The sequence below is a fragment of the Thunnus maccoyii genome, chromosome 1 (assembly GCF_910596095.1).
Source record: "Thunnus maccoyii chromosome 1, fThuMac1.1, whole genome shotgun sequence".
Lineage (NCBI taxonomy): Eukaryota > Metazoa > Chordata > Actinopteri > Scombriformes > Scombridae > Thunnus > Thunnus maccoyii.
This window is the reverse complement of record NC_056533.1, coordinates 40,381,631-40,393,634: the sequence shown is the minus strand read 5'-3', so window position 1 is coordinate 40,393,634 and position 12,004 is coordinate 40,381,631. Positions and strand designations below refer to the sequence as shown.

General features: G+C 43.7%; 1 protein-coding gene across 2 annotated transcripts in view; it reads right to left on the bottom strand.

The window, feature by feature from the left end:
• The window catches only part of hsd11b2 (hydroxysteroid (11-beta) dehydrogenase 2), a 31,835-nt gene extending 20,175 nt beyond the window's left edge, over window positions 1–11,660 (bottom strand). Inside the window, exon 1 of one of the 2 annotated variants that reach the window (XM_042420567.1) lies at window positions 10,719–11,660. In XM_042420567.1, coding sequence (XP_042276501.1) covers window positions 10,719–11,001 — 283 coding nt within the window. In that variant the 5' untranslated portion in view covers window positions 11,002–11,660. Of the gene's footprint in view, window positions 1–8,910; window positions 9,085–10,718 lie in introns of those variants that run through there. The other variant, XM_042420573.1, reaches the window with a different exon arrangement.
• Between the last annotated feature and the right edge of the window lie 344 nt (window positions 11,661–12,004).

Below are 12,004 nucleotides of genomic sequence, written 5' to 3'. Positions count from 1 at the left end.
ATTCAAAATGTTTGTTCAGACACATCATGCAGGTATTAAAATGCCTGCTGAATGCTACCAATATGTTAATCATTACAGTAGATTAACAGCTAACTTTCCTGCAGTTAGAACTGATCTCAGAGTGGTTTCTATGGTAACATACGTTAAGTCTATGGTAACCGCAGTGGAAGCTGATCTGGTGTCAGGAACAGCACTGTTTCTGGCCTTAACATTAACCCATCGTACTGTTGAGTTATCCAGGACACTTTCTAGTTCTTGTGTTGAGAAATGTTAAAGATATCATCAAAAGGAAACTTTAACACGGTGACCTTCAGTCCTCCATTCTGGGTTTCAAATTCAGTTCATCCCTGCAGCTCTAAAATCTACCTTTTTTTGTGAAAGAACATCATCAGAACAAACAAACAAACAAAAAAAAGCATAGGCATGTCACTTTTTTGTGCTAACACGTTTCCTGCTGTGGACCAACGTAGCTGTTGAAACACAACTCCAGATGCATGATGATGTTTCTGGATGTGGAAATGAGCAACTGTTTGCTAACAAGTTCAACATATTAACTTAAAACTGATGTGGCGGTGGTGATGGTGGTGGTGGGGGCGGGGGGGGGGGGTCAGATGGTACTTGGGTCTCTGGAAAACGCTGCAGCGCCTCTGCCTCAGACCACACACTGTCCCACATTCTTCATCCCGGCATTGACCCCGCGCAGCGAGCCTCCATGTTTCCACTGAGGGCGACTCAAGTTTCAGATGGACCCCACCCGGCTGTCGGGTCCCTATAAGGCCAGATGGGGGTTTCTGTGTGAAACATGAGCTCACAGCAACATCCCGAGTGTAAACGGATCGTTAAAGCAGAATATTCATCTCCATAAAGCAGACAGTTTGGGGTTGCAGCCGTGTTGTCGTGGCAGGAGATGGATTTGGCTCTGAGGGGCTCCGAGGAGGAACTGTGTTACGTAACAGGGCCGGGGCTCCGAGGGGCCCCTCAGATGAAGAAATAAACGTGCCGAGTGCAATATGTGCGGAGACAGACAAGCGCTGAGTGATGTCTGAGGTCAAGACACACATCTGTCTGTGGGTGGAGGCCTCAACATCTGCACACAGCTGCTCCACCTTCACATATGGAGATGAAATGATTCACAGGTGGTCTGAAGAGATTCAGTTTCCTGCTTTGTTCAGGATGTAATAACGACACTTATTAATTTTTCCTCTGTATCCTCTATGATAAGGTCTGCTGGCCTTCTCGGACTGAGAGACACAATAATCACTGGTATCTGTATATCTATAAAGCCCTGACCAGTAAATTACCATCATACATCACATCTCTGTCCACTTCTAACCCACTCCAGTGATTGTGAAGCTCTTCAGGTACGTCGTGCCAAGACTGAACTAGTGTTGGCGCAGCAGACTCAAAAGCTGCTTGTGTTTCTTCTTGCAAACTAAAGCTGAAATCTGTGTTTGTTCGATGAGATGATGATGATGAGTTTGTCTTTGTTGCGTCCACACGTTATTTGATGAATGATGTGAGTCATCAGCTCGGACTGAGGTCTCGTCAGGTAAAGGTGAGGGACAGAAACAGGAAACAACAGATTCTAAGAAATGATGACAGTCAGTTGCTCAAAAAGCTTGCAGAGTCGAGCAAAACTTTCTTCTTTTTTGTTATGAAGCATGAAAAGCTGAATATCGTCTGCACTGATACGACTGGAATCACAGCTGCCTGAGGTAACATAATCCACCTACCAGCACCTGCAACACTCACTGACCAGCACCTGCAACACTCACTGACCAGCACCTGCAACAATCACCTACCAGCACCTGCAACACTCACTGACCAGCACCTGCAACACTCACTGACCAGCACCTGCAACAATCACCTACCAGCACCTGCAACACTCACTGACCAGCACCTGCAACACTCACTGACCAGCACCTGCAACACTCACCTACCAGCACCTGCAACACTCACTGACCAGTACCTGCAACACTCACTGACCAGCACCTGCAACACTCACCTACCAGCACCTGCAACACTCACTGACCAGCACCTGCAACACTCACTGACCAGCACCTGCAACACTCACCTACCAGCGCCTGCAACACTCACTGACCAGCACCTGCAACACTCACTGACCAGCACCTGCAGCACTCACTGACCAGCACCTGCAACACTCACCTACCAGCACCTGCAACACCCACTGATCAGCACCTGCAACACTCACTGATCAGCACCTGCAACACTCACTGACCAGCACCTGCAACACTCACTGACCAGCACCTGCAACACTCACTGACCAGCACCTGCAACACTCACTGACCAGCACCTGCAACACCCACCTACCAGCACCTGCAACACTCACTGACCAGCACCTGCAACACTCACCTACCAGCACCTGCAACACTCACTGACCAGCACCTGCAACACTCACCTACCAGCACCTGCAACACCCACTGATCAGCACCTGCAACACTCACTGACCAGCACCTGCAACACTCACTGACCAGCACCTGCAACACTCACTGATAAGCACGTCAGATTTTTGTTTGTTTAATCTGTAACAAAAACCTTTTGAACCATTTTATGAGCTGGACTCTTTCTTGACTCTGATGAACATTTGATGAGAGTTTAATGTGCATCAGTGTAACAGTGAGCTGTTTGCATCATGAAGTAAAGTGATACTGATTATATTACCATCAGGTGTGCCTGGTTACTATGGAAACCAAGAAAAAAAACCCAAAATAGATGAAAAGTTAAAAATACTTTCTGTGAGTCAAAATGAAGAGAAAAGTTCAAATTTATGACAAAGAAGTAAACATTCAGAGAATTCACATTGAGAAAAATGTGATAAAAAGTCACAATGAGATGAGATAATTTCTAAAAGATTAAATAAAAAGTCAAAAGATGAGAAATTAACCCAACGTAATGAGATGAAGAGCCAAAGGTGAATATTATGATAGAAATTATCATTATGAGATAAAAGTAGAAATTTGGTGATCAATAAGTCAAACCAACCATTTCAAATTGAAAGTTTTTAGTATTAAAGTAGTTATATTTATATGATATATGAAGCATTTCATGTCTGACTGGAGGTTTACAGAAACAGGCCTCTCCAGATGTTTATGTTTAAACAGAATGAAGGTCTCAGTGCTGCGGTTCGTGCACGTGAGGCATTTTATTAAAAACCTGACAGAAGGTGTTTCTGTATATCTGCCTGTTGAAAGGTCCAATCAGACACACCTGCAAGTCGTCACGCTTATCTTAATCACCGCTGTCAGAGGAAAAACTTCATCATCTGCAGGAAAACACATGGAGGAATGTAACGTGAGCCGCGGTTTACGTAGAGTTCACACACTTCATTTTAGTTTTATTTTGCTTGTGTCTCACATGCGTCTCTACGTGTTTGTATATGTGTTAATGTGTTATGTGTTATATGTGTTAATGTGTTATATGAGCCAGATGTTTGGCATGACACAGAAATAAAACTAAAACCTATACAGCCCGATATCATCAATCACAGCTCAGCCTTTAGGAATCTTTAATGAGGTTCCACAGATCCCTCGAGAGCTTCTTGAGATCGTTGTTGAGGTTCTCACAATCCTTGATGTTTTTAGGATCCTTGATTAGGTTTCAATGGGTTCTTGGATAGACTATAAGATTCCCTGAAGAGATTTCAGAATTAAAATTAAAAGGGAAAACACTAAATATATATTATAAAACATGATTATTTCAGTATCTGTATCATAAAGTCATAAATCCTGCGACATTTGGTCCTCAGCGTTCTCCTGCTGTGTTTGTTTGTCCTGTTGCATGAAAGTAAAACAATGTTCTGTGTGTGAACACAACATGGCCTCATGCTGAAGGCCGTCATTGCTTCATCTCTTGGAAACTCTCCGCTGACAAACTGTCATCCAACTGTGAGCGGGGGTCATGTGACGTGAGAGTCAAAGCTTTGAGTAAAGAGGCTGACAGCGATCATCAAGAACTCTTCAGCAAACATGATGTGAAGGTTTGTTGTGTAACTGTGTGATTGTAGGACTGGACTCTGCGATGGTGCTTATCATTGTTTAATCAGGCACTGGAGTGAACTCATCTGCATAAAGATGAACTCTGATGAACTTTCTGCCGATGCCAAGTGAGACAGAAGAGAAGAGGAGGAACGAGAGGAAGAACGGAGGAGAGGAATAAGAAAGGGTATCACAGAATGAAGGAGGGAAGAAAAAAGGGTAAATAAATAAGAAAAAGAAGATAAAAACAGAGAGAAAGGCAAGGATGGAAGGAAGAAACAGAAAGGAGAAAAGTATGAAAAAGAAAGAAAAGAGAGTTGAGAAGAAAATGTAAAAAGGGAGAGGATGGAAGTATAAAAGTAATGTATGAAAAACAGTATGAAGAGGGAGAAAAGAATAAAAAGGAGACAAAAAATGGGAAGCAAAGACGGAAAAAGGCAGGAAAGAAACATAATAAACAGAGATAACGAAAGGAAGAAAATAAGGAAAGGAGAAAACAGAAAGGGAGGAAATAAAAGGTAAAAGGAAGAGAGGATGAGAGGAAGAAAAGGAAAACGACGGCACAAGGAGCCAGCAGAGACGGGAGGTTTAAACATGCTGCAGCCGTAGAAACGCTGTTCTCGTCTTGTTTCTGTTGGACCAGTTTTCCTGCAGCTGTGGAGCTGAAACCTTTGGACCAGAGTCCTGGCTGCCGGCCAGAGATCATCTCCTTCAAGGGACAACTGAGAGATTTACAAAGAACTAAACGAAACTGAACGGAAGAGAAAACCAACGAAATGCAGCAACGATACAGACGACAATAAACTTTTACTGTCTGTAACATTTCCGTCAACATTATCGTCCTCTGACTGTCAAAGTCCCATCAGGTCTCATTGCTTTTCCTTCTTTCCCCATTAATCATCTCACCACCCCTCAGATTTATCTGCTGACCCTTTGGAGGGGACCGACCCCTAGGTTGGGAACCACTGGACTAAACTAGCTAAGTGTATATAAAGTAGTGTAAACTAGCTCCACCTCCAGCAGCTACAACAGTAACATGCTGCTCTAACACTGATGCTTCACTATTAATAATCTAATGATGTCATATATAATAATATATCAGTCAGAGGGACCAAACCACTACTTTTACTGCAATACTTTAACTACATCAAGCTCATAATACTTATGTACTTTTACTGCAATACTTTAACTACATCAAGCTCATAATACTTATGTACTTTTACTGCAGTAGGATTTTTTATGCAGGACTTTTACTTGTAATGGAGTATTTTTACATGGATGTATTGGTATTTTTACTGCAGTAAATCTGAATACGTAGTAACTGGTAACTAATGTTGTCAAATAAATGTAGTGGAGTGGTATAAAGTATAAAGTAGCATCACATGGAAATACTCAAGTACAGTACAAGTACCTTAAAACAGTTACTACTTGAGTAAATGTACTCAGTCACTTCCCATCTCTGGTGACTATAAAGACATTAGAGATTGACCTCTCTTACGTCGTGTGATGATTCGTCTGCTCAGGTTAATAACGTCGGTCGTGTTCATGTCAGCAGAAAGCTGCGAGGCGGCAGGACGCCAGCCTGCGGCGCTGCCCGGTCAGCGAGCCCTGTGACTTCAACCCTCATCCTTTGAAGAATGTGCCTCTTTGTACAACACTTCAATTAGCTTTCTAAGAGGTTTACTGGGGCCTTTTTTTTTTCCATCTTCTGCTCTTATTTCCAGAGTGACCCCACAGTGACCTTTAGCGGCTTTCAGAAGAGCCAATTAAGACGGTGCTGTTGATTGAGAGCTCAGCATTGGACCACTGTAAATCTCTTCGAAAATCGCCTGCGAGGTTTTGCTGCATCGAAGCCAACGCTCGCTGGGCCACGAGGGCGGGACGGCCTCCAGACTGTAATCAGACCTCAAGTAAGAACTTTTTTTTGTTTCCTGCTGACTGAAACATGAATTCATGGCAGCAGGAACGAGCTGTTGCATAACTCTTCTGTCTCTGCTGTTTGTGGCTTCCTGTTTGCATACATGTGAAGGTGAAAGGCTGCAGCTCGTGATGGAGAGAGAGGTGACGTTCGGACACGGTCGTCTGCGGGTCTCGGGGATTTTTGAACCGTGTTGCCATGACACTAGACGACCTCCTGAAGCTCATGGGCTGAAACATAGACGGCTTAGTCTGCAGTCAACACTCCTCTCCGGGTTCCTCCTGCGTTTATTTAGTCCATCAGTATTTATAACGTAGGTGCTGACTTTATTTTTCCTGGGTAACGCTTTATTTTATGGTTTGTAATTTCCCCAGGAACACCTGAGTAATTTGGAACTAAATTTACAGGTAATATTGGATTGATACCAACTGAATCGAGTCTTTTGTTCAGTTGAACAGTCACACATGTGAATCGTACTGTATGTGGGGAATACAAATTGCAATTATATGAAAATAATTAATACATATTTAGTTAAAATGGAGCAGTTGTTTCACTGAAATTCAAAACTTCCCCATAATTAATATAAAGTGACGCACTTCTCTCTGGAAATATTCAAAGGTTCCTGTGGTTGAAGTCGTAGACAAAGTCGGTGACTCACAGTTCTTCTTCTTCTGCAGTTTACATCATCATGAAAATCCCCAATTTGAATCATCGTAAGAGACATTTTAAAACTGATAGTTTCACACTTGATTATTAAAACTCAGTGGATCAAAGGACGAGTTCACAGTGTGTCCACACAGTCATTTAAAAGTCTGTGTGAAGCTTCTATTCAGCTTCAGCAGTCTGAGTTAGTCATATCAAGTGGATATCTGACACATTTACAGTCTTTTTAGCATCAAATTCCCTCTTTGTGTTTCCTCAGACAGTGTTTCCCTGTTGAGCTGCAGGTGGAAGTATAGTAACAAAAAGAGGAACTTTGGCACTAAAAAGACTGTAACGTTGAAAGATATCTACTTGATTTGACTCATTTGGACGCTGAAGCTTCATATTAGCTTCAGATAAACTTTGAAATACATTTTTGCACAGAAGGAGGACTGTGGATTTTGTCCCCCATCATATTTCCATCCACAGAGCTGTGAAGCTAACATGAATAAAAACAACTTCTTTTTTTTTTTATGATGTCTGGATGTTTGCTTTGTTAGTTGTCAGATGAGGTCAGATGAGGTCAGATGAGGTCAGGCGGCAACTGTTCACATGGTGATGAATCACATGTTTTTACAGTATATGAAGCCACTGAGAGGTTGCAGGAGACTGTCAGGACATTAAGACAGTTAAATATAGTTGGAGTTAAACCTCTTTGACGCAGTTCCACGTCCTCTGTTTCTGAACAACATGCTCCTGTGATTAACCGAATCGAAGTTTTACCAAAGGTGATGCACTCAGTGACAGTTCTGCCCTCAGAGTGCACCTCTGGCTTTATTGTCTGAACAGTTGAGTGATATTTGTGTAACCTAGATTTCTTTCCTCCTGATCAAACAAGCACTCCTTCCTGTGTGGGAGGTGAGTGGAGGAGACGTGGACCACACCTTTGTTCAAAGTCTAAGTGAAGTCTAATGTTTGCACACAAGCTGTTTGAGACATGAAAACTGCTGCTGGACAGAGAAAATACAGCTGCAAATACACGAGATCCACAGTAAAGAGTCAGAGAACTGCTGTATGCTGTTTAAACATGCATCTATGTTTTAAGAAACTGTCAGAAGACAATAGGTGTTTGAGGCTAACAGCACAGAGGCTAACTTTATTTTAGAGATGACAGGAAGTGACGGAGAGATTCAACAAATGTCCACAGCTGGACTGAAACTGATGACGTTTGCTGTTCGTGGCCGTCAGGTGGTGAAACGTAGTGTTCAATGTGTATATTTGTGACACTGAGTTGCATCAAAGCATTTCTGTCCAAGGCTACAGACGCTTCTGTTACACCGTCTCCCTCCCAACACGCTCCGAGAATTAAAAGACAAACATTCAACACAAAACCAAATAAAATCCTCAAATCCAAAATCACATCACTACAAATTAAATGAAAATATTAAATATCGCCCACATCAAAACACAACCAGGACGTTCGCTTCACTCATCGCTAAATGTCACCATAAACCTTGACTTTCTCTCAGGCCACTAGAGGGCAGAAGACACCAAGCGATGATCAGCGAGGAGAAAACGCTCAGAGACGTTGTGACCGAGCAGGAAACTCCGGGTCTGACAAGTGAAGCCAACGCAGAAGTGACTTAAACCTGCGTTCTCTCTAACGGCCAGCAGGGGGCGACGCCAAAACAAGTCTGATGTATGGAAGTCTATAAGAAAATGACCCTACTTCTCACTTGATTTATTACCTCAGTAAACAGTTTCCTAATGAGTTTATGGTCTCAGTCACTAGTACAAAGTCTTTTTCAATACAACACGATGTTCATTCTTTAAATTATGGTCCCGTTTACAGTAAAATAGACAATAAAGCAGCGTATGCTTTAGGGCGGGGCTACGTTGTGATTGACAAGCCGCTACCATGGCAACAACGTTGATTACACAACATAACTATGGCGTAACCCCCAGATTCACAGAGTATAGTGGTAGCAGTAACGTCACTATTTCAGTGTGTTTTCAGTTTATGAAAGTTAATTGTAACATTTTATTTGCCTATAAAAGTCATGTTCAGTGTTTGGTTGAACTAACGGACCCTCGAAGGAGTCGGATGTTCAGTTTTTCTGGTAAGTTCATTTTCTTTTAATGGTTTTAGGCCTGTTTTCGCTAACGAAATTTAGCATTAGCATTATCACAGTTACATCCGTGCTGTAAATGCACAGTGCTAACCAAGCTAGCAGCTAGCGCTACGGTCAGCTCCACCCTCTCGTCCAAATATGGTCACTTCTGGCTCCAAAAATCACTGATGATGACGGTCAAATCCGAGATGAAGTCGAGGCTTCAAAACAGTAATTTACAAACCGTTGTGTGACGTCATGGCGACCGCCTCCGTATTTTTTTTTTACGGTGGTTGCGACTGACAGCAGCTGCAGTTGTTCTCCAGCTCGCTCTGTGAGCAGAAACCACGTCAGCAAGACTGAAGCAGCAAATGAGACTCTCGGGTGAAGTTCAGAGTTCAGACACTTTGTTCTACGACAGCTGGAATCAGCAGCAGCACAGTCCTGGATGTTCTACATGAACAGACGTAAAAACACAACAGCAGAGCGAGCAGAGCGTCCGTCGCTCGCTATGCTGGCGGCCGCTCTACCTGTAGAGGACCAGAGGAGCGGTCTGGGAAAGTTTCCACTGAAAGTGTGTTTATATGCAGATTACAGCAGAGAACAGTTACACAAAGGCAGAGTGTTGCTGTTATTAAACACTCACATAAATCTGCAGATCTGATTATCTCGTTAACTACGACACAAAGAGCCAAAGCCAGCTGGACCCAGACAGCACGACGTGATTAACGGAGACGGAGGCCAATCCAAACACACACACACTCACTAATACACACACACACACACACACACACACACACACACACACACACACACTATTACACACTCTCACACACACACACACACACACACTAATACACACACACACACACACACACACACACACACACACACACTAACACACTCACTAATACACACACACACACACTAACACACACATATACACTCACTAACACACACACTATTACACACACACACACACACACACTCACTAACACACACACACACACATATACACTCACTAACACACACACTAACACACACTAATACACACACACATATACACTCACAAACACACACAATAATACGCACTCTAACACACACACATACACATTATTACACACACACACACTAATACACACACACACACATATGCACACACACTAACACACACACACACATACACAAACACACTAATACACACACACTAATACACACACACACTACTACACACACACACACACACACACACACAGATCCATAAACCGATCAGGTTTCTTATCATCTGCTCTGATAACAGAAAGTGGGACAAAAACAGTCGTCAGTAACCTGTGAACACTGTAACCTGCTGCACCCCCCCCCCCCCCCCCCCCCCCCCCCGGCAGCCAGCTATTGTTCACACACACACACACACACTCACACACACACACTCACACTCTGTCACCAGTGATCAGAGGCTCGTCTGAGATCATTTACGTTCACACAGCAGCAGATTACGACACTCTTCCTCTTGACCTCCTCCAGCCTGGTTTTCCCCCTCGAGTCCTTCGCTCAGTTAAAGACTCGCAGATCAGCCGAACTGCGTCTGTGTGAAACATCGAGTCTCACAGCTGCAGCATTTCAAACACACGACTCCTCCTGACAGATTTGGAAACTTTGGAAAAAAAAAAAATCTCCACCAGAAAAATAAACATGAGTTTTAAATAACTTAGTGAAGGGCTGAAGATGTTTTCCAGTTTTAGGAAGAATGTGAACTTTGCTCAGGGACAAAGCAAACATGTCTCACAAATAATGTGCTTAAGTTTAATCTCAGGAGTCACATTATGTTTAAACCTCGTATCTCCACCGTCAGAGCAGCCGAAGCAGCAGTTCAAACCACTTTCACACTCAAAACATGAAGACAAGAATCATCCTGCTGACACGAGGCTGCTTCTCCCTTCAACCTCTTCACATCTTAATATTTCAGCAGGGACACATTTAAAGGTGTGTGTGGTGGAAATAAGCGTGCAAAAAGCAAAAAGACACCTATGAGTGGGAGGAGCCTCCTCTTACCTGTGATGAGGACGGCTTTGTCCTGGGCGGGCAGGGCGGCGGGCAGCGCGCCGGTCTTGGCAGCGGAGTAGAGGCAGCAGGCGAGGCCGAGCAGCGCCAGCAGCAGCGCTGCCGGCAGGCAGAACGCCCACAGACGCTCCACCAGCACGGTGGCCCCCAACCACGCCACCAGGGTGGGGGCGGCGCTCAGGTGGGACGCCAAAATCTTCTTCATGAGCCCACCGACCAACATGGTGAGAATGCAGAGGTAAATCCAGAAGGGAAGAGTGAAATCCTCCATCATCAGAGGAGAAGTTTACCTGTGTGTGTGTGTGTGTGTGTGTGTGTGTGTGTGTCTGCTTCTCTCTGACTGTGTCACTGTGTGTCTCTCTGCTCGACACTCTCTGACTCTCTGACTGGTCGCTGGAGTGAAACCGGTGCAGCTCCTCTCTCTCCAGATCTCTCTGAGTATATATAGAGCTGAGCTGCAGGGGAGGAGGGACTACAGGCTGCAGCCCTGCATCTAATCTGCAGCCCACACACACACACACACACACACACACACACACACACACACACAGCCTGCCTCATGAATAATCATCACTATGGATTATCAGAGTTTTTAAATCAGGGAAACTTATCAAAAGTGTCTCAAACCGGCAGAATGTGATCAGCTTGTATCTCCGGAGGAGCCGGCGCTGTTTGTTGTGTCAGCTGGATGATTGTTTGTTTGTTTACTGTTGACGGTCTGGAGATACAAGCAAACTCATGTGACAATTAAAAGACTTGAAACTTCCTGAGGTCAAGAAACGCGTCAAATTCTAAAGGGCTCCGGAGCTTTCCACCGTTATCACATGGTCTTCATCATCGGGGGGGGGGGGTGGTGTGTGTTTGCGCGGTTGTCGTGGAGACGGATCTGTACAGCTCAGTCGTTCTTATGATTTACTGAGTTCGCTTCAGTAAATGATTTTATTACGTTATTTTTTTTTATATTTGTAAAAAAAAAAAAAAAAGTCCGTGCAAAGCATTTGCCAGAGCTTTCATCCACATCACATGGTCTTCATCAGTGGATGGAGTTTGCTCGGTTGTCACGGAGACGGATGTGTCGGCGTCTCAGCGGTTGTTGATTGATTTAATTTGTCAGTTTAACTCCGACACTGAGGAATACAGTGTGATGTGGCTGAAAGCTCTGCAAAAAAACAGTAAGTGGAATTTAGGTTGGGATGTTTTTTCATTTCAGAAGGTCAAAATTTCACTTTGGTGTCTTTTTTTTCCTGATCAGACTTAAATCATCAAAAAAATAAACA